We start from the raw sequence: 27,084 nt of genomic DNA on the forward strand, positions 1-27,084 counted from the left end.
TGGATTAACAGTACTGTTTAGGAGGAATGTGGTATGAACAGAATGAGCCACAATGTAATAGCAGTGTATATTTGCTTCATTAAGGGCAAACACCAGAATTACAGGATTCTGCATTTTTTCTCTGGATTCACATGTACTTTGACATTAGGCATATTATCTGCAACCTTTAATTCCATTGCTCTTGACTATGGAACCATGCTCATTTAAACAGGATATAAAAAAATGTAACCAGCTTTATTTAAGGAACTGGAATTATTAGTTTAGTTTAGTTTAGAGAAACTGCGCGGAAACAGGCCCTTCAGCCCACTGAGTCCGCACCCGCACATTAACACAAGCCTACATACACTAGGGACAAGTTTACACTTATACCAAGTATACAAACTCAAGCCAATTAATCTACAAACCTGTACGTCTTTGGAGTGTGGGAGGAAACCGAAGATATCGGAGAAAACCCATGAAACTTTTATGTTTCATTTATAATACTTTGCAAAACATTCTATATTCCTCCAAAAAAAGCATAATTGATCTAGCCATCCATTGTCTTGGAGAATTTGTTGTAATACCTTCAGAGTTGTACTGAAAGACTGCCACCATAAATATATTAAATGACTGCATTATAATCATTGAATGAAATCTTACCTTTACTGAAATGGATAGATAATGCTGCATTTTTTTTCTGGTTTTGAAGGTTAAAATTCCTCAAAGTATCAAAAGAAAGCAGGCTGGCTGTATTATAATGACTCCTTCAATTTGCCGTCAAGGTAGTGATGAACTTAATAAACTTCTCTCCAAGTCTTTGCTTGTGGAATGGTAATGAACCAACTTCATCTACAAAGTCTCTTCGGTATCTTGCTGAAGTTCCCATCTGAGATGAACTAACTGGGTCTGAATATGTAGGGAGGAACTGCAGATGCTGGTTTAAACCAAAGATAGACACAAAAGGCTGGAGTAACACAGCGGGTTAGGCAGCATCTCTGGAGAAAAGGAATATGTGACGTTTTGGGTCGAGACCCTTCTTCAGAGTTTGAAGTTTGGTATCACAGCAAAACCACATTATTTTGTTTCATGTAAAAAAAAGCCTTGAGATTTTTTCCCATATTTCTACTTTATTCATCTTACAAGATTTACTTCAACATTTTGGACCTAAATAGCTGAAAAACTGATTAAGGAACAGATACTCCAAACTCTTAAAAACTTGATAAAATCTCACAGATACCAAATTTCTGAATAAACGGAAAAGCACTGTGATTGTATTGTTATGGAATCAGCAAACGGCAGAGATTTTGAAGCAGGACTTACTTTATTTAAAAAAAAACCCTGCAGGCTACAGGCTTAAGTACGATGCTATGACGATGAATATGATTTGATGCTAAAATCATGTGACATTCAAATATTTAGCAGGGGCTGGATAAAGTGCAGCGTCTTTATCATTCCCACTGTTGACGTATGAATACTTGAAAGATAGCAAATTAATTCTAGTAATAGCTTCAAATGAATATGGAGAGCACATAATTGCAATTAAAAAAGTGTTAATTGTATAGAATTTTCCACAATTGCAATGGTTTAGCTTATTGGATAAAATAAAGAATGGTGGTTGTAAGACTATCCTTTAAGTTTGCTTCATTTCATTGCTTCTATTCATTTTCTATTCCACAATAGGACTTGGTATTAATTTCTTATATTTAAGAAAGCACAATTGATATGCCTTCCTGGGCCTTTTAAGCAGCACAACAAGAAGCCTTACCAAATATTTTTTTGATTTTAATCTTTTTCTGCATTTAAGTACCTGTATATTTATTTGAAGGAAAAGGGTTGCATGAATTGGAATATCTAATTTAGAAATGGAAAGCCTGTTTCTATTTTTCTACGATGGATACTCCTACCTGCAAGCTTTTAGCAGCTGAGTGCTTGCTGGAAAGACCTCTGCAAGTGTACGATAGCAAGGCAAGGCTACAGCATTGTAGAAACCAACCTGTGCAAAGGGAAAATGGAGACGTCTTTTTTTAATTATCATAAATCAAAAATAGAATAAAAGCTACACCCTCACTTGTTGCTTCATTCAATTAGATGATGGTCAATATTTATCATACTCAGGCAGAACTCATTGAAATGACCTTTCAGAATATTTTTGAAAAAGAATCATTGAACAAAATACCAGAGAAAAATGGCAAATTAAAGAATTTGCTTTGTAGATTCTTGTAGAATTACGTGGGATTCTGATGGATGGTTGCTTTGCACTACTGGCTTCTCCGCCAGGCATATACAACAAACATCTGAACCTGTGGCTCCTCTTGTACTGAACAGGATTACTTTTGCAACAACACATCATCAGTTGGGTAAAATCAACTTGTCTCATGATAGTCTAGGTTGTGTATTCCTCAACCTGCTTAACAAAACTTGATTTAAAATGTCCCATTAATGTCCTCAACAGCCGTTTGTTTGACATCATTCTTGAATGGCTGAGCTCAAAGTTTGAGGTTATGGCCTACATTCTATTGGCACTCACACCAAAGGAAATATATTTTCTTTATTCTGCCTGTCAACTTTTTTTGATCATAGTAACACAACACCTCGATTAAATCACCTCAGGATTTCCTTTGAACACAAGGATTGTCTTTGCAACCTGTCCTATTAGTTTACTATTTGTAACTTTTATGTCATTCTATGCTGCACCTCCTCCAGGATCAATACATCTGAATGAGGTAAGTGATTCATACGGCATCAGGAAATGTTATTATAAGGTAGCTACCAGGGGACTCATTCATGCAATGATGAAAGTACTCTCCAAACTACAGTGCAAACCATTTTTGAAAGCTTCATCATCTATGGTAAGTATGGATAAATCAATTTGTAAGGTTAAATACTATATATAATTTGTATTTAGCACCATTATAAGCTGCATGTTCACCATATTTAGTAATCTTGGTCACTTAATTTCAAGTTTTGGATACTGGATTGGTTGAATTCACAGGTAATATGGCATAGTATTGGACAAGAGGACATGACTTCAGAATTAAAGGACAGAAGTTTAGGGATAACATGAGGGGGAACTTCTTTACTCAGAGAGTGGTAGCTGTGTGGAATGAGGTTCCAGTGGAAGTGGTGGAGGCAGGTTCGTTGGTATCATTTAAAAATAAATTGGATAGGCATATGGATGAGAAGGGAATGGAGGGTTATGGTATGAGTGCAGGTAGGTGGGACTAAGGGAAAATAATTGTTCGGCATGGACTTGTAGGGCCGAGATGGCCTGTTTCCGTGCTGTAATTGTTATATGGTTATAGTGTTTCAAATGACAAAAAAATATGACGGTAATGGACTGGGGTGAACAACAATCACACACTTTCGTGACCATCAGAATATTTTTCCTTTGATGCTCACTGACCTTGTTTTATCAGGACTCCTTAGATGGTATACTCGGTCAAATGCTACTTTGGTGCTAACAGCACCCACTCTTATTTTTTCTTTGGATTTTAGGTCTTTGGCCCATGTTTAAACCAAGGCTGTGATTCGATCAGGAGCAGAGCGCCTATACAATAAAAGGAGGCCATTTGGCTCACTAGATCTATGCTGACTCCCAGGCCCCATTTCCACTCTCCTTATTTTCGTGTATTCTTGAAACTTATTCTGTCACATATAGGTCAATCTAACAATCATCATCATCATTGTTGAAGACATCAGCGGGCACGTGCCTAACAATGCTATGTACGACAGTGATCGCAACTTCTACTGAAGTGTGGATGGCTAGGAGCTCATCTGCCCTTTGACGTCTTGTTTCTGGTCCTGCTGGGGGTCCACAGCCCCCTCCTCACCTGGCAAACCAGGTGGGGGAAACGGTTTAGTCGCCCACTATCCGACCATGGAGCAGGTATATAACATATAACAATTACAGCACAGAAACAGGCCATCCGTGCTGAACTTGTCCGTAGCACGAGATTACACGGTACCCGTGGCGGGGGGGAACTCCCCCTGACCTGACCATGAATCTAACAAACCCTTTTGATTCTTTCAGTGATAACACACACTAAGGGGTAATTTACAGTATCCAGTTACCCTACTAGAATGCCATTGGGACGAGGGATGAAATCAGATCACAAAGAGGATACTCTGGCAAAGAGGAACGTGCCATCACATTGAAAGAGGAATGTGCAACACTGCAAACACCACACTTGAGGTTAGAATTGAATCCAGCACCACTGCTGTGTCACTGTGTGATTATGCTGAAACTCACATTGAACATTGATGTACGACTTTCTGTGGAATAAGTGTTACATGATAATACCCTCAGTACCTTTCATTGCACTGTTGATAATTGAGAGTAGACAGATTGCATTGAGCTGTCCTTTCTTTGTAGATGGAACCTGCCTTGGCAAATTTTCCATAGTTTCTCATAGACCCCAAAACACTATACAGCGCAGGAACAGGTGCTTCAGCCCACATTGTCTGTGCCGAGCATGATGTCAAGTGAAATAAATCCCCTCTGCCCGCACATGACCCATATCCCTTTGTTTGCGGCAAAACCATATCTAACAGCCTCTTAAATGGTCCATTGCCACCATTGGCAGCGATTTACAGGCACCCACCACTCTCTGGGTAAAATGGATGCTCCACACCTCTCCCTTAAACTTTACCCATCTAACTTTAAATCTAAACACTCTAGTCTTTGTCATTGACATTCTGGGAAATAGATTCAGACTGTCCACCCTATGTATGTCTCTTATAATTTTATATACGTCCATCAGGTCTCCCTCTATTCAGGGAAGGATTCCAGAGCGTTCTAGAGAAAGCAATCCAGGTTTATCCAACACCCCCTAACCCAGGCAGCATTTTGGTAAATCTCTTCTGCACTCTCTCCAAAGATTCTATGTCTTTCCTGTAATGGGGTGACCAGAATTGCACGCAACTCTCCAAACACAGCCCAACCGAAGTCTTATAGAGCTACATCATGACTTCTGGTACAGACAGCTATGCCTTTCTGGATCTGACTATCTTGGACAAGGGAGGGTGATACTAAATGGATACTGGGGTGGATTTTCCTCTTGAGATCGCAAACAGATCCAGAAGCCAGTCCTCAATTAATTTGATAGATATCCCAAGCCCCCTATCCAGATTATCTGATCCTGTGCTACTCAGTATTTCTTATAACTCATTTACCATGGGAAAGTATTGATCCAGTCTTCAATTAATTTGATGGATACCTTATGCAGATGTGAGAAATGTATTTACTTGAAGAATTGTAAATCTTTGAACGTTTCTACATGAAAGATTGGATGGTACAACCAGGTCAAGGGCCATACAATCTATTCCTGCTTCTGTCACATATATTCTTAGGCTAAAGACTAGTTATTGAGCTAATAGATTTCTTGATTATAAAACCTAGACGTTGTAATTGAAGCTGCCTCGATATAACTACTATCAACTTGTATTGCACAGATTCCACCTGAAGTAGGAGGCAGTATTGAATATCTTACCTTTGTGATATATATGATTCCCAGATTTGATGTGTAAAAAAGAAACAACTTCTTTTCACAAGAGAAAATCAATAATTTGATGTGATCTAAAGTATCCAGCTCATGTACAGCAAGCAAATCAACTTGGAACAATCATATTAATACAATATTAAATTATTCTCAAGGATGTTCAGGTAAAACAAGGATGTTCAGGTCAACAACTAAGTTACAGAGATAGGTTGAATAAGTTAGGTCTTTATTCTCTGGAGCGCAGAAGGTTAAGGGGGGACCTGATAGAGGTCTTTAAAATGATGAGAGGGATAGACAGAGTTGATGTGGACAAGCTTTTCCCTTTGAGAATAGGGAAGATTCAAACAAGAGGACATGACTTCAGAATTAAGGGACAGAAGTTTAGGGGTAATATGAGGGGGAACTTCTTTACGCAGAGAGTGGTGGCGGTGTGGAATGAGCTCCCAGTGGAAGTGGTGGAGGCAGGTTCATTGGTATCATTTAAAAATAAATTGGATAGGCATATGGATGAGAAGGGAATGGAGGGTTATGGTACGAGTGCAGGCAGGTGGGACTAAGGGGAACATTTTTTTTTCGGCATGGACTTGTAGGGCCGAGATGGCCTGTTTCCGTGCTGTAATTGTTATATGGTTATATGGTTAAAATGCCAGCTATGATGGTTAATAAAGACCTAAATCTTTAAAATTTCCATGTGGATTTCCCACATAATGAGCAATCTACTCTGAAGCTGATTTGCTTTCTCAAAATTAGTAGGTTATTATTTACCTGGCCGTCAGGAATTTCATCAATTTTCTCCCTGTCCATCATGGGTATGGGCTGTATTCCTACTTTTTTCATCTCGTCACCCTGTATATAGAATATTATTCAGATTAAATTGACATAAATTGGATTTATATCTCATAACCATTCTACTTTTCTAAAAACTGAAAGTATAAAAAATAATTTTGTACAGAATTATTATTGAACCTATGGAAGTAAAACATTGCTATAACTGCCTCTCTATTGGCAAAGACACTTAAGTAATTGGGACAAGGAGTGAGGTAAATGGCCACGGGGGAAGAATGCAAGAGTTCTGGGAGAAATTAGATTTTATATGCATGCCGCTGAACTTTGACTTTGAAAGCACTTGCTGGTTTGGCAGATCCCACCCGACTGACAAGCTTACAGTTGGGGAAGATGCACTCCACAAAACATGCAGCTTGTTGCCTGACAGTGGAAGAATTGAGGTCTGATACTTGTCTGCAGAGAGGGGGAAGTGGTGCTGGGGGAGGACTTCCTCTCAAAGCTCTTCTGACTTCTCTTCTGCTGCCGAGCTCCCAATGCCTGCAAAACCCAGCTGTCTCAGTGAAAATGATAAAATAAATTAAATCCAAGTCACACAGCCTCATTCGAATAATTGGTCAAGTCACTTCCCGAGTGTAAATTGCCTGCCAAAGGTCAAGTCAAGAGTGTTTTATTGTCATATGTCCCAAAACAGAACAATGCAATTCTTACAAATAAGTAAACAGTAATTGTGTAAAACCAATAAATAAACAATGTCCCCAAGTCTATATAGTTCAGAGCCTATTTGGAGGTTGCAGCTTTCAATAACCTAATGGTTACAAGGACAAAGCTGCTCCTCAACCTCGACATTAGTTTACAGTACCTTCTTGCTTTGTGGGTTGGTTGTTGCAAGGACTGAGATTTTCATGAATATCATATCTCACTAAGCCTGTTAAGATGAGTGAGATATTATATCCATGAATTTGGGTTAAGATTCATCTGAACGTTTTTTGGATATCAATAAACCATTAAAATTTACATCAATGTTTTTCTCACTAAAGATTTGCAGTTTTACATTTCAGTAGGAATCTGTGGATAGAAATCAGAGACGAAACTCTGAATTTTTTTATTAGATTGGTGCTAATAAACACATAATTGTTTTGAGTCTGAGGATGGGAAAAGAGACACCTCAAAGCATCTTACAAGTCATCTCACACTTCCTTTCAGTAACACATTAGATTTTACTGATAGCCCCAATGTTATGTTGATAACCAAGCTGCCAGCTTAGCCAGAGTGGATAATGGGAGATGCATTGATTACAGCAATGTAAAATATACATGCATAATGTAGATACAGTGCATTCAATTCTTAAAGGTATCTTCCAAAGTGCAAATGTCTTTATTAGTTGTGTTCGTAAGCAGCGTAAAAAATGTTATGAGACTAAGGGCACACTTTAAAAAGTAATAAATAAATGCATACAATTAACTCACCACTTAAATCTTGCCAGTTAATTATTACAAATTTGAATTCATAAATTAAAAATTTGGACATTAGAAATTCTTGCAGGTCTTTACTGGCTGGTTACAGGAAGATATGTACCCTGACTAAAGGGACTGTCCCATTTGCCGATTTTTTCGGCGACTGCCAGCATCATTGTCTGATGTATCGGCGTGATGACGTATTGACGCGCTGTGTTTCCTCAGGTGTCGCAACATTTTTTTTGTCGCCGCTGGATTTTAAAATGTTCAAAATCCAGCGGTGACTGCCGTCAGTCGCCGAAAAAATCAGATAGGAGGACAGGCCCTTAAGGAGTCCAGAACAAGAAGTCACTGTCACAGAACACAGGATTGACCATTTAATACAGAGAAAAGGCAACATTTGTTTTTCATGCAGAGAGCAGTGAACTTTTGATATTCAACACCGTACAGAGTTGCAGGGGCTCGGTCTTATATTTCTTAAAAACAAAAATCGTAAGAATCAAGGGCTGCAGTGGTGCAGAAAATGGCATTGAAGTAGATCAATGATGATCCAGATGAATAATGGGAATGTCTTCCGTTCTGTCTTTCTTTTCTGTGCTTATATATTTAACCAAATATTAATCAATTTCTTAGTTGTTTCTGAAAAACTCGTCATTATGCTCTATACTTAAAATTTCTGACAATTATTACGTGAAATATAACACAAACCAATAACTCCAGTTATTATCGACAACATAATTAAATAATTAATTTGGCACATCTTTAACATTCATGATTACAATGTGTCTACTTTGGTTGACTTTTCGTAAACTCTATCTGTTCTCTTTCTATTTTATATCCTGACTTCTTTTCATTCAATTGCTTCTCCCCTTTTTAGCTTTTGCAGTGGTTCCATCCATTGCATTGAGGTATGCAACCTTGAGCCTGCTACCAACATCACACTTCACCCATTGTTCAGTGTGTTGGGCTATAACACACTGAGAGAACTCATGATCCACTGGTTGCCCAGAGCATGACCACCCATTGCCTAATTAACTGCTGGTCCTTAATTTTGCTAAATTGTGGATTACATATTCTCACCATGAAGTTTCCAGAGCACCAATTCTCCGACTTATGTGGTGAGCAACCCGAATGATCGAAGTCCTGGTTCACATTCTCTTTCAATTTTCTTTCTTTTCTCTTCCTCTGCTCATTTGCACCAGACTGAGTCGTTAGTTGTTCTTGCTTGTGGCTTCAGAGTGCAAACTTATTTCCAGTTCTAAGTCAAAAGAACTGCTCACATTACTGTGTTCATTCCTGTTGTTTTCCAACTGTACACTTTATGTTCTCATCCTCACCTCCTTGCCAACAACATTCTGAAATGTGTCATTAAAGCTTGCACATAGGGAAACCATGGTACTATTAATCCGGTCCCAGGCAAGAATGATGGTGCGCTTTGGCTTGTGCTATTCAACTTCCTGTTTGAGGTTCCCTCTTTTAGCATGTTCCCCAACTTCTCTCACTTCTACTGATGCCTTAACCAATGATATTCCATCATAACTACTTTCAGGGGTTTTACAGGTGTCAGAACCTGTCACAGCTACGTTAGGCAATCGCAAAATGTGTCATATTTCTGTATCATTCTTTTTGAATGTACTGTCCTCTGCATGACTATGTGGATCCGCTCTCCACTTATATACTTTGGCTCCATCTCAACCCTGATCTCACAGCCACTTCATCCTCAAATGCAGTCAATGCAGGTCAAAGCCAAGTCAAGATCCAGCAATTCTAATATTCTGCAACACTGGCCTACTACCATACTAATTCAGCAAAAGCCATTTGTGTCAAGTACTGCCCAGCTCTCTCCGTAAACTGACTCACTCACTCTCTTCTATTCACAGTAAATCTCCTTGGATATCCAGAGATGACCGAGACCCAGCAGCAGCTTGAGAGGCGAACTTGTTAAGAGATTGATGTGCCTGGACACAATAACAGGGGGGGGGGGGGGGGGGGGGGGGGGGATGGTAGCTGTGGTGGCATGCCTGAAGAGTTTTGTGGAGTTGGCCTGGCCTGACAGGGAGGAGCAACTAGTATTTGTTAAAAGTTTAATAAGCCTTTGGTATAATCCGTCCCACTAACACAACAACAAAATGAGTATGACAAATGACTGTTGCAAATGACCAATAACAGACAATGCTGGTCTGGGCAGCTTTTGAGGAAAGAGAAACAAAACTAATGTTTCTAGTTAAAGATCCTTCAGTAGACTGGGACTGATAAAAAACACTTGGTTTTAAGTTGCAGTAGAGGAGGGTCGCATAGAACAACGGTAACATCTGTGACAGGGAAAGGCCAGGATTGATGTGGTAATTTCTGCTGATGAAGCCATCTGGTTGATAAATTCATCTAGTAAGAGAGAGGGGCATGAGGAAAGGGGGTGGGTGGGATTTTAACCCAAAACATGAACTCCATTTGCCTTTCCACAGATGCAGCCTGAACTGCTGGATGGCTCCAGCATTTCTGCTTTTATCTAAGATTTTCAGCATCTGCAGTATTTGATTTGCAAATCACTGCTATTCACGAAAAAATATATACCTTACTGCAACTGTATGCCTGTCCACAACTCAGTCACATTGTTGGCCTTATCCATATTTTTTCTCCATGTACATCCTTCGCTCGGATATTTAACAACACTATCAGTGTCTCCAAAATTTACCGATTCCACCCACCTCCTATGTCCTTTCCTGAATGTTCCATTCATGTCATTTATTCATATTTTTCTGCATGTAGCCAGCTATTATTGCCCAACCTAATTGCTCCGGCTGAACCGTCTTCGACGGTCCTTCTGAAGGTACACCCAAAATGTTGTTACAGAGGGGTCTGGCCTTGATGGATCCAAATCAGATTTTTTAAAAAGTATATTTCCAAGTCAGAATGATGTGCAATTTGAGTGAAAAATGCAGGTGCAAATATTCCAGTGCACCTGCCAACCTCTGCCTTTGTGATGATAGATATTACATATTTTAGGGGTGCTGGCAGATGAGTGACTGCAGTGTTGTATGTTGATGTAATACCCCAAAGCCAAATAGCACTAATGGCAGAGTGAGTGTACAGAGCAATGCAAAGGGTATTAACAAACCAGGTTGCTTCATCTTGAATGCTATCCTGCTTCTTGAATGCTATTGGACCTGTTAATTCAACAAGGCAAATGGAGAAGAGTCCACCTCACTCCTGTGTTGTACCTTGTAGGTATTGGATAGCTTTGGAGTCTCAGATGGCGAGCCTTTCACCACAGCAGACCCAGCCTTTGCTGCTTGTCCAGTTAAATTTCTAGTCACTGGTGTTGACAATGAGGGACTTAGTGAATGTCAAAGGTAGATAGTTAAACTTTTGCTGGAGATGATGATGGCCTGAGTACTTTTGTGGCAGCATTTACACATATTTCGCCCATATCCACCTATGTCTAGAAGCCGTCTAGGACTAGCTGCACGCACGAACAAATTGCTTCATTTCCTGAGGAATCGCGAACATGGTGTACTCATCAAGGAATGTTCCGTGCCCACTTCTGTTTCTATGATTGATGGAAGACTATTGATAAAATGGGTGAAGTCACTGGCCAAGAAAAAACTCCTGCAGTGATGTCCTGAGGGTGTGATCATTTTTAACAATCATTACCAACTTCTTGTGTGATGTACAATTCCAATCATTCGATGCTTCTCCTCTTGATACCCATGAATTTCACATTCAGTCAAATACCTTGATCTCATCCATGATCAAATGCTGGAATTCAGCTCTTTAGTCTATGTTTAAATCAGACTATGACAAGCTCTGGCACTGCACCGGAGGTCCAGGTTAAACGCAAGCTTAACAATGGTGATCAGATTATTCGTGGTGAAGTGCTGCATGGCAGCACTATCTATGATCACCTTTTAAATGATTGAGAAAAATGAATTAGGTGAAAATTCACAGCACTGGATTTGTCCTGCTTTTGTGAAGACCCACTTGAGGACAATTTTTTACTGGCAAGATTTAAGTGGTGAGTCAATTGTATGTATTTATTTATTACTTTTTAAAAGTGTGCCCTTCGTCTCATAACCAGTAAATAGTGAAAGATGAAGGCAAATAGGTTTATCACTCTCGGACACAAACCTGTCTGTGATAGTTTCAGTGTCCTTCAGTGACAGAAATGTTGACTTTTAATGAACATTTGATAACTTTCCCACTTTAAATGCTACTTCCAATTCTGTTCAACAGAAAATATCATTGATTCAAAAGGAGAGGGAGCACTGTAAGTGGTAATTGGTGATTTCCTGACCTGATACCCTGAGATGTCATGGGATCCAGAATCAATTCCCAGGGCTGCTGCTTCCTGTCAGTTTAACACAGTCCGACCAACTCCAGTGAGTCAATATTGTCAGTGCATATCCATAAGGTTGCGGCGGAGGATTCTGCTACTTGTCTCTAAGATTTGATTTTGCACGAACAATTAAGTCAGACCATTGTTTGATAAATCTGTGATTAGCTCCTCCAATTTTGAAAGCAGGCAACAGATGTTTGCAAGAAGGACTTTGCAAGGTCCTTTGGCATGTTCAAATTCAGTGTCTCAGTTGATCCGAGGTGGCTCATTTAGTTGTACTGTTTTCCTTCTTTAACTGGGTACATTTAAGAAAGGTCTAGAATCGCATATAGGCCAGTGTAGCAGGTAAGGGTAGCTGATATCTTCAAAGGGCGAAGCAAATTGATTTTTTTTTTTTTTTTAAAAGGAAAATCCAGTAGGTTCATGGTCACCTAATGCTTATTTCTTTCAAAACAATCTCATATTATTAACTGAACTTAAATTCCACAGCTGCCATGAAGTGTCTTGAATTTCAATCATTGGATTGTTACACTTCTAGGATACAATGTTTTTTCCAGGTCTCTGGTAATCCACATATATCAAAGCCCAGGAAGTATACTTACATGGTTCACCACGTAATCTCCTTGCTGAAAATTCCTAGTATTAAATAGCGATTAAAGTGAAGTGCTCAGGCTCAAGCCCAAGAATGCTAAATGCAATATATAATTATTTCTGGTGCTAGGTCTGAAGAATGATGGACTGAGAATTAAACATGGACATTTCTAGTTTGTTTGGCTTTGGACCACACTGAATAGCGCTCTTACTCATCTGAGGGGTCGATAAAATCACTTAAAATATTTATTGAGTCACATTAAATAAACAGTTTACCAGTTTGACAGTGATGTTCTGTCAATAACTAACACTGAGCCAAACATTATCTCTGAGAAATTGATTATCTGTATTGATTTCAAACAATATTGATGGAGATTTGCAGTCAGTTTAAGTAGTATCTGCTCCATAGGTGCTCGTATGATTTGGACGTATAAATTAATACTGAGCCTTAAAGCCACATCCGAATGGATTTTGAATTATGGGGCAATGGTCCAAGTCTGATGTTTGAATCATCAAATTTGACCAAATTGTTGCACAAAGCACCAGCAAAACACCTGGGAATTGTTTTTAAAGCACAGTATAAATTTCTAATTTTGGCAATGTTTTTTCAATAACTCAGCATAGTCTACTCCAGTCAAAACCCAAACACAATGTCTAACCTTAATCTAGAACTAGCTGTGTGCTGTAGGGATGTACTGTAATGCTTTACTTCAACAACCATGGGTGGAATGGGCAGCACATAGACATTGATGTTCTGGCTGGTTTTACCTGGGGTAAACAGAATTTTCAAACTAAATTGGATCTTTCCTCAAGGAGCTGCAGCTTCTGACAATTCAACAGATTTGCATGTGCCAAGTGCTCATGATCGCTGACATTTCTTGTGTTGCTCATTACTATTTCTTTATAACAATTGCAGAAATCGTACAAAATATCTTAATCATTTGATTTTATCCACCCTGGATATGGCTTAGATTCTAAAACCCCAATCAATTAAAGTTCATTCAACTCATATTATAATTTTACTTCGGAGTCACGTGAGTGATTCCGTGAAGAACCCCAGCTCCAGTGCGCATGCGGCATAATCGCACAGCGTGCAGAACGCGGCCAGCGGGAGTCGGCAGCTCCCGCATCCAAGGACGTGAGGTAAGTACTTACTTTAATCGGGCCTTGTGGTTTTTGCTCCAGGGGGAGCAAAGTGAGGCATGGTGAGCGGGCCCCGTTTCGACTCCAGCGTGGGGCCGACAGTGACGGGGAAAAAGCGCTACCCGGACCGCTAACGCTGCGGACCGCTGCAGGGAGCTGCGCTAATGCCGGTCCGCTGAACAGCTGTTCCGTACAGCCGCGGACCGGCGGGAAATTTAAAAAACCCGACCGGCAGCCCTGCAGACTCCTGACCAGGAGAATCGCCGCCCGGGAACCGCCACAACGCCGCCTGAAAAACGGCAGGCAGCCTCTACTTACAGGCAAGGGGAAAATCTTACCAATTTACAGGTTCTACAGGAGCCAACTTCCTCCAAAGCTGGAACAGGTTGAAGACAGCAAGAATAAGAATATCTGTCTCCCCAAGCCAGAGGAGGTCATGGAATTTACCTCCAGGAGAAAAGGGGCATTGGCTGAATGCCAAGGGAGCTGACTCCTACCCCAGTGCTATTGCACTAGCCATCTCCCTTGTCGAGGGATTGATGCAACAGCGGAGTTTGAGCTATGCCTCCTCCCATTTAGCACACCCCTTATGCTCCCTTTTTAGAGGCAGCTAAGGAGGCCAGGGCTGGGCTGGCTTAAGCGCTGGGCAGGCGGACGAGAACAGCAGTATGCCAGGGGAGCAGGATCAGGAAGAGCTACTGGGTGTCGTGGGCCACTACATGGCTCCTCCACGCGACCATCTTCCCAACAAAAGCCCTGCAGGAGCAGGCCTTTCCAGAGGCAAATCCGCAGGCAGCTGGGTCTAGTAGACTCACAGACAAGCAGCGAATTCTACAGAAGGTCAAGATGTTACCACCTTTGCTCGCCTTTTCCACGGATTATATTCTCCCAGGATAAGGACTATCCCTTTGCACTACCAGGGTGCTGACGCCTAAAGATGTTCCCATATTTGGGATACTCGACTGAACGATGGTGCATATAGACCTGCCCGCAACCCCGAATATATGGGGCTATGCAAACCGCTGCTGCGGGAAGAGAGGCAGCGAAACCTGTGCGCCTCATGAAGGCAGGCTATGGGATGAGCAGGACATCGCATCCAACACCCAGCTGGCAGCACCCCTCGGCATCCACCAGCGATATCAAACAAGGACTGGTGAAAGCCTGGTGACCGCTTCAGATCCCCCATAGTTCTTTTTAGACGGGGCCCAGAGCGGAGCCGTGGGAAGATGCGCCGCCCCACCGACAGCACCAGCATACCAGCAAACTACGCCTTCATGAAAAACAACAAGCTTGGAGGTAGGTAGTCTGGTTCCTCCCAGTTTACACTAAAACAAGGGTGTTCTACTAAACTGCATGGGGGGGGGGGGGGGGGGGCATTCACACTTGTGGATAAGCATGGGATGCTGTCACAAATAACTAAAATATACTCAACAGTATTAGAGGATAAAAACGAATTCAAATTGGGCATTTTACCGCCAGTTCAGCAATGCGCCCAAAGGGCATTTTTCTCCCTCTAAGAAAAGAGAAGTGAGAAGGCAAGCTGAACTAAACAGGCTCATTACTAAACGGATCATGGGAGTAAAAATGAACCATTGGAATTTGTATCGAAATATTCACCAAAACTATAAAAGATGATGAATGTAGCATCATCATTGATCTAATATCACTAAATAAATCTGTTGAGTATATCCACTTTAAGATGGAGACGGGGGTTTGTCACTACCAGACATCTGATCTCCCAAGGATACCTATGGGGAGCATTGATATGGAAGATGCTAACTATCTTATACCCATACACTAGGATCATTATAGATACCTAAAATATTTACCTGGATCATGGATATCCCAGTTAGGGCAACCATGGGAGCATATAGCATTTCATATGGTCTATACCTCAGCCCTAAACTATTATAAATGGCCATGAAAATCTTAAGGAAACAAGCATAATCATGGCATATATTGGATGATATCCTCATATTAGGGGAAACTAGGAATTAGCTGTGGCAGCTGTTCTAGCTACGAAACAGCTCCCCAAAGCTGAGGTTCATCCCACGCCCAGATAAACCAGAATTGAAGCGTTACTACCAAGGATTATCTGGGCTTCAATAATAATTCCGTCCATATGACTGTTACTTTGCCTAGATACTTGGGTCACTATAATCAAATCATGAATGTACCCACTGAAGCTATATCACAATTAAGGTGGTGGGCAGACATATATTTGGCATAGTTTTTCAGCCCTATTATCATCACCAATCCCAACTTGGTTATTTTAAAAACCAATGCCAGTACTTTAGGCTGGGGAGCAACTAAACTCCATATCCAGCACAGGTAACAGATGGACCAAGTCACAACATCGTTACTACACATACCGGGCATCAACTACTTGGGATTGGTGATCGCCTATTGGGCTAAAAAGCATATCCATTTCAAATGCAGCACGTACATATGTGGTTACGGATTGATAATACTATGGTGGTGGCTTATATCAACCATATGGGGAGCATAATAATCATTATTGTGCAACAAATTGGTCAAACGAATCTGGCAATGGTGTGTCAAAAGACATTTCAACTATCAGCTGCCTATGTCCTAGGAAGCTAGAACACAGTGGGAGACACCATGTCTCGGGGTAAAATTTATGATTACATTGGATAGATGTCAAACCCAAAATATCTGCTAAAGTTATTAAGCAGTTTGAAAGCCAGATATCAATTGGTTGCACAAGACGGAATCACCAGTAACCTATGTATGTGACTAACGAACCAGATTAGAGGCAGCAGCGATAGATGCCTACACGCTGGAAGGGGGAATTTGCTTTGCCTTCCTCCCTTCTGCCTCATCAGTCGGGCTCTTTACAATACAGATGGGATCTGTCTCCGAGAGATTGAACGTGCCCGACCGGCCTACATAGCCATGGTTCCCAGTTCATTACGACACGGTGAGGAGTCACCTATGGATTCCCTAGTGGACCATGGTTGCTGACTCAACCCAGTATCAGGCACAAGCCACCCTTGCCAGGGCAACATCAAACTCCTGGGTGCAGGTTTTGAATAGACCTTACCAGAGACTGGGATTATCCAAGGGAACCATTACCACCATGTCGGCATCCCTGCGAACAGTCACTAAAAGTTAACATGGGTAAAATACTGCCACGACGCAGGGACAACATCCCGAACCATTCAACCACTGACGTATTGAAATTCCTGGAACATCTACACCAAGACTAAAAAGTAAGTTACAGTGCCGTAAATACAGCATGGAGCGCCTTATCTGCTTAATCTAAAACAGCATGTCAACAGAGCATGGGATCCCATCCACTAAAGGTAAACTTATGAAGGGCAACTATGATATAAGCCCCAAACACCCAGGTATATACCCATGTATGGGATATTGGTGTGATATTGACATATCTCAGAGAATGGCACCAGCCAGATCCCTCAGCTTGCTTAATCTATGTTTTTTTAAAACGCTCATGCTTATGGCTCTCGTACACGCTCAAGATTCCGGTCACTCCATAAACTAGACTGGATAACATGGTGATTACCCCAGACGCATCACGTTCATATTTAGGTCTGGTAAAATCTAACTCGCAGGTATATGGGACTACGCGAGATTATGAGTTCGGCACGAACTAGTAGGGTCGAGATCGCCTGTGTTTTCCGTGCTGTAGTGTTATGGCATGGACCAGGAACGCCCTATTCACTGGTGGGATTCCGGGCCTACCCACCAGAGTCCAGGTTGAGTGTGGTGACCCATCTACTACTATATATAGACACAACCCACAATCTTAGAGGGAGATGAAAGCCTATGGGTCAACCACAGTAACCCAAGACGGGGTACGAGCCAAACCACTCCAAGGTGGCTCAAACAGGTACTGAAAGCTGCCGGAATAGATAATAATACATTTAATCCCATTCCACTAGGGCAGCATTGGCATCAGCGGCTGAACGAATGGTCGTTCCGGTTGACCACATTTTCAATACAACAGAATGGTCAAGGAAACGGCGTTCAGAACATTTTTTATTATAAACCGTTGATAAACCTGATTTAATTGCAGGAGAATATTACAAACTGCAATATCAATTTAAGCTCAGAGGAGCTCTTTTATGTTGTTATTGTTAACAAATACCTTTCTGTTTCTTTTGAAAGCAGATCCACTGGTGATAACGATAACACTTCCTCCCTCATAAACTTCGGCAGTGAGTGAAATAAAAACTGTTACACGGTTTGAAATCACAGACCTTTGAAGTCTTCACGGAATCACTCACGTGACTCCGAAGTAAAATAGTAAGATTAAACGAGTACTTACCAGTTACCACTTCAGCAGTGTTTTGGAAACACTGACTGGAAGGCGTTTGCAGCCCAGGCCACCCTTGACTCTCACACGGACATTGATTCCTATACATCCTCTGTTCTGGACTTTATAAACTCCACCATCAATAGTGTCACCTCCCTCAAACAGGTGACTATATACCCGAATCAGAAGCCATGGATGAACAGCGAGGTCAGGCTACTGCTGAAAGCACGGGACACCGCTTTCAGGTCAGGCGATGCTCGAGCCTACAGTTCATCCAGGGCTAACCTGAAGAGGGGCATCAGGAAGGCCAAGCATTGCCATAAGCTCAGGATTGAGGAGCACTTCAACAACAACTCCGACCCCCGACGCATGTGGCAAGGCATCCAGGCCATCACGGACTACAGACCCTCCAACATCACCCCCACATCCAGCGACGCCTCCTTCCTTGAGGAGCTGAATCACTTCTATGGCCGCTTCGACAGGGACAATCTAGAGGCAGCCATCAAGGCTGTGCTACCTGCCGATCACCAACCCCTCACACTCACCCCCTACGACGTGTACGTGGCACTGAGTAGGACTAATGCACGTAAGGCTGCTGGCCCTGACGGCATCCCCGGGCGCGTGCTCAGTGCCTGTGCTGCGCAGCTGACAGACGTCTGGACTGACATCTTCAACCTGTCACTTGCCCAAGCAGTTGTCCCCACTTGCCTTAAAGCCACCTCCATCGTGCCAGTGCCAAAACACTCCACTGCGGCAAGCCTCAACGACTTCCGCCCAGTTGCACTTACCCCCATCATCACCAAGTGCTTCGAGAGGCTGGTCCTGGCACACCTCAAAAGCTGCCTACCCCCCACACTGGATCCCTATCAGTTTGCCTATCGCAAGAACAGGAGTACGGAGGATGCCATCTCAACGGCACTTCACTCCGCCCTCTCCCACCTTGACAACAGAGACACTTATGTAAGAATGCTGTTCATCGATTACAGCTCAGCATTCAACACCATTATTCCATCAACACTGATCACCAAACTCGGTAACCTGGGCATCGACCCCTCCCTCTGCAACTGGATACTGGACTTTCTAACCAACAGACCCCAGTCTGTGAGGTTAGACAAGCACACCTCTTCAACCCTCACCCTGAACACCGGCGTCCCTCAGGGCTGTGTGCTGAGCCCCCTCCTCTACTCCCTCTTCACCTATGACTGCACACCTGTACATGGTACTAACACCATCATCAAGTATGCAGATGATACAACGGTGATTGGCCTCATCAGCAACAACGATGAGCTGGCCTACAGGGAGGAGGTCCAGCACTTAGTAGCATGGTGCGCTGACAACAACCTGGCCCTTAACTCCAAGAAGACCAAGGAGCTCATTGTAGACTTCAGGAAGTCCAGAGGCGGCACGCACACCCCCATCCACATTAACGGGACGGAGGTGGAACGTGTTTCTAGCTTCAGGTTCCTGGGAGTCAACATCTCCGATGACCTCTCTTGGACCCACAATACCTCTACTCTGATCAAGAAGGCTCATCAGCGTCTCTTCTTCCTGAGAAGACTGAAGAAGGTCCATCTGTCTCCTCAGATCCTGGTGAACTTCTACCGCTGCACCATCGAGAGCATCCTTACCAACTGCATCACAGTATGGTATGGCAACTGCTCTGTCTCCGACCGGAAGGCATTGCAGAGGGTGGTGAAAATTGCCCAACGCATCACCGGTTCCACGCTCCCCTCCATTGAGTCTGTCCAAAGCAAGCGCTGTCTGCGGAGGGCGCTCAGCATCGCCAAGGACTGCTCTCACCCCATCCATGGACTGTTTACCCTCCTACCATCCGGGAGGCGCTACAGGTCTCTCCGTTGCCGAACCAGCAGGTCGAGGAACAGCTTCTTTCCGGCCGCTGTCAATCTACTAAACAACGTACCTCGGTTACTGCCAATCACCCCCCCCCCCACGGACACTTATTATTTATTTTTTTAATTCAAAATCGTTTGCTATGTCGCTCTTCAAAGGAGATGCTAAATGCATTTCGTTGTCTCTGTACTGTACACTGACAATGACAATTAAATTGAATCTGAATCTGAATCTGAATCTGAATCTGAAGTTTGATCTGTATTTTATGAGGAGTTACGGTGAGGGATTAAGTGCCCACCGCTCCCACCCTCATTATATAGATCAAGCTAATAAACTGATGTCTCGTGATCTTTACTATCTTACTTCAAATATTGTGTCTATTCTGTGATTTCACACCGCTGCTTCGAAGTATGCCGCATGCGCACTGGAGCTGGGGTTCTGCACTTAATCCCTCACCGTAACTCCTCATAAAATACAGATCAAACTTCATACTGGTAAGTACTCGTTTAATCTTACTATTTTATTCCCACGTTCGTCAATAAAAGATTCTAGATATTAGGTGTTGCCTGTAAAGTTGAAGAGTTCTGGGTATTGGTGTCATCAGTACATGTGAGGGTTGGTCACATACACCAATGAATATACCATACACCAGTGCAGCATGGGATTCACTGAAGGGAGGCATGGAGAAATTCAACAGGGTGGATGAGTAGTGTGCCATGTGGCCATTACCACACACTAAAGTGCCGTTGAATGACAAGTTGGACATTCAGGACCATTATTGATATCTGGTGGATTGAAAGATAGGCATCACACTGGAGGCGCCGGCCTTCTGACAAGCAAATCTAGAGAGCACAGGATGCAAGTGCGAGTGGGGCATCAGGAGATGGGCTTTGCCATTGCATTCTTCATAGGCCACTCCTTGCTAATCTGGAGGCATCAACTGTTTTTATGGTAATTATTCATGTGTTACTTGAGTTTCACGACTAAGATATAGAGGCATTACATTATCTCATTTTCAATATATTCTGACAGGATCTAGTTGATGTCTTCATCGTACTAGTAAATCAGATTAGGCAAATACCTCTCCCCAGAATTCAGAATATATATCATTGGTTGTTGCCCTGGTAACTGGCCATAACTTGGTGACGGAGCAGAGATCACAAGCTGTCATCATTAGACCAATCACCCTGTCTCTGTTGGAGAGAAAGACAAAATTTTACAAAATACGAATAAGATTAATACATTAAGTTGAATTCATTACTTGTTTGATGCCACTAAGTTATCTTCCCTTTAAGAATTATTTTTGATTTACATTTTTTTGCACAATACCATTTACTGACCAAGTTCAATCTTGTAATTTTACCTCCTCCCCTCCCCAACCCACCCCCACCATTATCATCTTTCAAAACAAATAACGGAATTGAAAAAAACAAATTTCCAAAGGAGGAATGTGTAGGAAGGAACTGAAGATGCTGGTTTAAACCGGATAGACACACAATGCTGGAGTAACTCAACAGGACAGGCAGCATCTATGGAGAGATGGAATGGGTAACATTTTGTATCAAGACCCTCTTCAGACTAGAGTCAGGGGAAAGGAAAACAAGAGACATATACGGTGATGTAGAGAGATACAGAACAAATGAATGAAAGATATGCAAAAGAAGCAACGGTGATAAAGGAAACAGGCCATCGTTAGCTGTTCCAATCTATTTTTCCCCTCATGTTCAGGCCAACTGAAAAAAAACTGTTGAACCTAAACCTAACCATATTTTATCCATAATTAACTTTTTTCAATCGTGTAATCCTTGCAAATTTCCTCTACATCCTCTGAAATACCATTACAATGTTCCAGCTATAAATGAACATGTTTTTCATTGTTCCTACCTGTCCCAACCCTGTTGCTCCTCTTATCACCTTTCCCCCACAACCACCTCGCAGAATACAGGAAAACATCCCGTGTGCTTGTCCTGCTACCACCAGTCATTCATGGATGTGCTCACCAAGATTTCTACCCTGTTCCACATGTTTTAGGAACCATTGTCTTGTTTCCTCTCCCACAACACCTTACCTTTAACTTTGTCGGTTTGAATTGCTTCTGTCATTTCTCCACCCACCTCACTGCTCCCTCGATTTTTTCCTGGAGTCTTCCATATTTTCATTAGTCTGAAAATCTATTTATACTTGAGTTTAAAGTCATCAGTGTAAAGCAAGGGACCTAGCACTGAATACTGTATATAGGCTTCCAGTCACCAAAACCCAGTGATTTTTACTTTTTGACTCTTAAACATCGATTTTGACTTTCTGCCTCTGTGGGATCAATCCTTTGGTTATTGTGGGTATTCTTCTTTGCTGATTTAGTTGGTCAAATTAAGCTTTGTTAAACACCTTGTGGAAGTCCAGCAAATGCATTAATCTCATTGACTCTCTCCAAAAACAACGAGATCCGACCTTCCCATAACAAACCCACGGCGACTGTCTTAAATTTATCTGTGTCTGTCTAAATAATGATCTATATTGCCAATTCCATTTATTCAACAATTTGTCCACTACTGATGTTAGGTTGGTTGGCCTATAAATACTTTGTCTATCTTGGGTCAACCGTTCTAATTTAGTGGTACCATGTTAATAGCCTTCAAGTCCTCTGGCATCACACCTGCAACCAGAGAAGAATCCTCAAATCTTACCGCAGGTCTGCATTATCTCAACTGTCACGTTATGGAGATTTGCTTTTGTAATGAATCAATACCCAAGGATTTTTGTTTGAATATAGAATACATTTACCTGTGTGCTTGATTGTTGATGTTCAATGCTCCTGCTTGCATTAGGTCACTTAACTGTTTTCGGTTTCCAAAATATAGAGCGAGATCAGTGGCAATAATGGCCTTCCGAATAATCTCGAGCAAATGCTCGTAGTCATCCCCTGTTAGATTGGCGAAAATATTATGCCCTTCCATCTGGGGGTGAAGAGAAAATTAAATAAACAGTACAGAAACTAGTTTACGTTTTCAGTTTTAATTACAAATGTTTCCATTCATGTAGTTGGGTGTATCTCAGCTGGGATAGGTTGCTATGACTTAAATGTTCCTGGAAGAAAATGTTGGTTAAGTGCAGTCAGAATTCCTGCAATTAATATTCATAATGAAATAGTTGATAGTCTGGGAATAAAATGCAATCGAGGTCATGAATGTCATCCTTAAATATTTTTTCACAAAAGATCATAGAAACATGAAATATTTACAACAGACCCAGAGAACAAACAAGGATGACCGGGTTCCAATTATAAAGGAGTTATAGTCCTAGAAAGTATATAGTCCTAGAAAGGACTATAAACTATCCAACTATAAAGGAAACTGTAAATACTTTAATGAAAATAAAAACAGGAAATGCTGGAAATATCATGCCAGGCCAGTGTCTATGGGAATAGAAACATCCACAGATAACGATTTGACAATTTAAGGAAAGAGTTAATGATTTAGTGAAAGATCCTTTGTCAGAACTGGAAAGCAGCATGTTAAACTGCGGGGAGGGTGGGGGTGGGTAGAGTGGGTGGATATCTGTGAAAGGGCAAGACCAGGTGACCATGGGGTGAGTTGCAAGTAATGCAATCTGGTCAATAAATGAATGGGGGCAGTGAGATAGCAACGCTGACATCAATTCTAGGTGGAGGGAGCACTTTGAAGAGCTTCTAAATCAAACCGCTTCATTTGACAGGAATGTGATCAACAACATTCCAAAGCAGCCCGTTGACAACTCCCTAAGTAGAATATCATTACTTGAAGAAGTCAAGGAAGCCATCAAAACATTGAAAAACAACAAGGCAGCTGGACTTGACGGAATACCAGCCGAGGTCTACAAAATTGGAATTAACCTGCTCCATTACCAACTGCGTAAACCTCTCATCAAGATCTGGATAAATGAAGACGTATCCGGAGACTTTAAAGACTCAGCAATCGTTACCATCTACAAAAGGAAAGGCGATCGATCTGACTGTGGAAACCATTGTGGAATTTCCCATTTAGCCACAGCATCAAGGTCCTCGCCTGCATCATGAACAACCGACTCAAGCCGTTAGCCGAGAAGATCCTTCCGGAGACACAAGCCGATTTTAGACCATCATGTAGAACAGCCGACATGATCTTCACAATGCGTCAACTCCAAGAAAAATGTTGTGAACAACTTCAACCTTTGTACATGGAATTCATCAACCTCACTAAGGCCTTCGACTCGGTATCAAGGGAACTCTTATGGGACGGCCTATCCACCTATGGATATCCTGAACAGTACATTCGAATCCTGAGACTTCTCCACAATGACATGCTTGCCATAGTCATGGCCAGCAACAGCAACTGTGAGCCATTTCAAGTCAGATCAGGGGTGAAACTGGGATGTGAGATTGCCCCAACACTGTTCACCATCTTCATTGTGCCAACCATCCACATCATCAAAGACGACCTAACCCCCAGGAATCAAAATCGTCAACAGAACAGATGGCAGACTTTTCAATCTTGCCCATCTCAAGTCCAAATCTAAGACATCTATGAGCTACCTTGTCGAGTTCCAATACGCAGATGACAACTGTGTTGCAGTTCTCTCAGAAAATCATCTACAACAGATCCTGACTGCCTTCAACAGTGCATACACGAAACTTGGACTTACCATCAACTCCAAGAAGACTCAGGTTATCTACCAATCGTCACCATCAGAGACAAATCGGAAAGAGCCATCAATTCAACTTGGTGAAACTACCCTGGAAAATGCGGATCACTTTCTGTACCTTGGTAGTCACCTCTCATCCAATGTCGAACTTGATGATGAGATCCATCATCGTTTTAAGTGGGCTGGAACAGCTTTTGGACATTTTCGAACAAGTGTCTTTCAAAATCGTGACATCCGAACAGACACCAAAATATTAGTGTACAAGGCAGTGGTGATTCCGACGCTCCTGTATGCATCAGAAACCTGGACAACATACCAACGCCATCAGTTGAAGTTCCATCAACGATGTCTTCGAAGCAGCTTAAATATTAGCTGGGAAGACAGAAGAACCAACGTCAGCGTGCTGAATTAAGTAAAAACATCTAGTATCGAAGCCTTCGTCATTATGAAACAACTAACATGGGTTGGTCATGTTGTTCGGATGGAAGATGAGTATCTACCAAAGCAAACCTTCAATTCCCAGCTTAAAAAAGGCAAACATAAAAGAGACAGACAAAAGAAGAGATTCAAAGATGCCTTCAAAGCCAGCATGAAGAAATGTGAAATCAACAATTGGGAAACCAATGCCAAGGACAGGAAACTCTGGCGAACCATCATCCAAGATGGAACAGTGACCTTCGAAGCCAAGAGATTCAAAGGTTCATTTATTGTCACATACACCAATTGGTGTAGTGAAATTTGAGTTGTTCATTGCAGCACATTAATAAGAATACAACATAACATTATAAAGGAATTTAACATTAAACATAAAAAACATCCCCCCACAATGGTTCCCACTGTAAGGGAAGGCACAAAATCTAGTACCCATCCGCCTGTCCACTCATAGTCGGACATATTGAGGCCTCCGCAGTCGCCGCTATGGCGACCCGATGTTTTGGGAGAACCCTCACAGCGGCTTGGGATGCCTGGAATGGCCACATCCTTAACGGTAGACCGCGGCTTCCGAAGCCAACAGCCAAGCTGGATGGAGCTCCAACACTGGCAATCTCGGCGAGAGATCCCAGGCTCTGCGATGTCAAAGTCAGTGCCACTGGCCACTCCATAGACCTGGAGCTCAATGTTCAATCAGCAGACTCAGCACACCGGAGCTCCAGCGCGGCGACCCGGGCATGGCATCGCCCGCTCCGCGATAGCGTTCCAACGCTGTGCCACTGCCAAAGCCGTGGTTTTGGCCAGTCCCCTCAGGAAAAGCCGCTACAGACCCGATGGAAGGCCGTGAGGACGGGTCGAAGTTGCTGCTCGGAGGAAAGCCGCCTCTCTGACCAGGTAGGGACAAGGAAAAGCAGTGCCCCCCCCCCCACATAAAAAGACTAGACCTCCAATACAAAACACTATTTTAACATACTAAAAATTAAAAAAAGAAGTGAAAAGATGGACAGCTGCAGGCGGGGCAGGGCAGCCATACCCAACTGGACGGTGACCCTAATGCAGAATTAGAGGAAAAAAGAAGATGCGCAGAATTAGAAGAAAAAAGAAACAGAAAGAGAGGCAGCAACAACCAAAGCCCGATCTGCTATCTGGAATTACCCGTCCTGAATTCTGAAGACCTTTCAAAGCCAGGATTAGACTCATAAGCCACCCGAGAGTCCATAAAAACAACGGAATGTACACCATCATCCTCGAGGGATAGCCATGACGGCAGGAGGTCACAGTCCGAAAGATCAGAGTGGGAGCAGGATGGAGAATTTAAAAGGGGCAGGTAACAGGAAACTCTGGGTTGTCCCTGAGGACAGAACACAGGTGCTCAACAAAGCAATCACTCAATGTGCATTTGGTTTTCCAATACAGAGATTGCAAACACTAAATGCGATAAGTGACTCCAGTTTTATGTGCCTCCCTGCATGCAAAATAACAAGCTTCATTTATCTCTTCTACATAGCAATTAGGTGCAGAAGTAGGCCATTCGGCCCTTCGAACCTGCACCGCCATTCAATATGATCATGGCTGATCATCCAACTCAGTATCCTGTACCTGCCTTCTCTCCATACCCCCTGATCCCTTTAGCCACAAGGGCCACATCTAACTCCCTCTTAAATATAGCCAATGAACTGGCCTCAACTACCTTCTGTGGCAGAGAATTCCAGAGATTCACCACTCTCTGTGTGAAAAATGTTTTTCTCATCTCGGTCCTAAAAGATTTCCCCCTTATCCTTAAACTGTGACTCCTTGTTCTGGACTTCCCCAACATCGGGAACTAGTTCTTCCTCTATTTTTCTCCTTTCCAGTTCCATTGAAGGGTTTTCAACCCTAAACGTAACCTAGTTTCCCTTTCCACAGATGTGGCATGATCTACCATTTCCAGTATTCTGTTTTTATTTTGGATTTCCAGCATTTGCAGTTCTTTTGATTTACAATACTCAAATGAATCTTCTTATGTACCAATTAAATCCAAGCCAGTTAATTTATGTATTTTGGATAAATGTATAGTGTGCT

General features: G+C 42.3%; 1 protein-coding gene across 4 annotated transcripts in view; it reads right to left on the reverse strand.

The window, feature by feature from the left end:
- pde10a (phosphodiesterase 10A) overlaps nucleotides 1-27,084 on the reverse strand; it is a 398,667-nt gene that overhangs the window by 17,153 nt on the left and 354,430 nt on the right. For all 4 annotated transcript variants that reach the window (XM_055631370.1, XM_055631369.1, XM_055631372.1 and 1 more), the window contains 4 exons: nucleotides 22,717-22,889; nucleotides 21,017-21,128; nucleotides 6,243-6,323; nucleotides 1,884-1,972 (listed from right to left, as the gene is read on the reverse strand). In XM_055631370.1, coding sequence (XP_055487345.1) covers nucleotides 1,884-1,972; nucleotides 6,243-6,323; nucleotides 21,017-21,128; nucleotides 22,717-22,889 — 455 coding nt within the window. The remainder of the gene's footprint in view (nucleotides 1-1,883; nucleotides 1,973-6,242; nucleotides 6,324-21,016; nucleotides 21,129-22,716; nucleotides 22,890-27,084) is intronic.

The sequence above is a fragment of the Leucoraja erinacea genome, unplaced genomic scaffold, assembly GCF_028641065.1.
Source record: "Leucoraja erinacea ecotype New England unplaced genomic scaffold, Leri_hhj_1 Leri_73S, whole genome shotgun sequence".
Classification (NCBI taxonomy): domain Eukaryota; kingdom Metazoa; phylum Chordata; class Chondrichthyes; order Rajiformes; family Rajidae; genus Leucoraja; species Leucoraja erinaceus.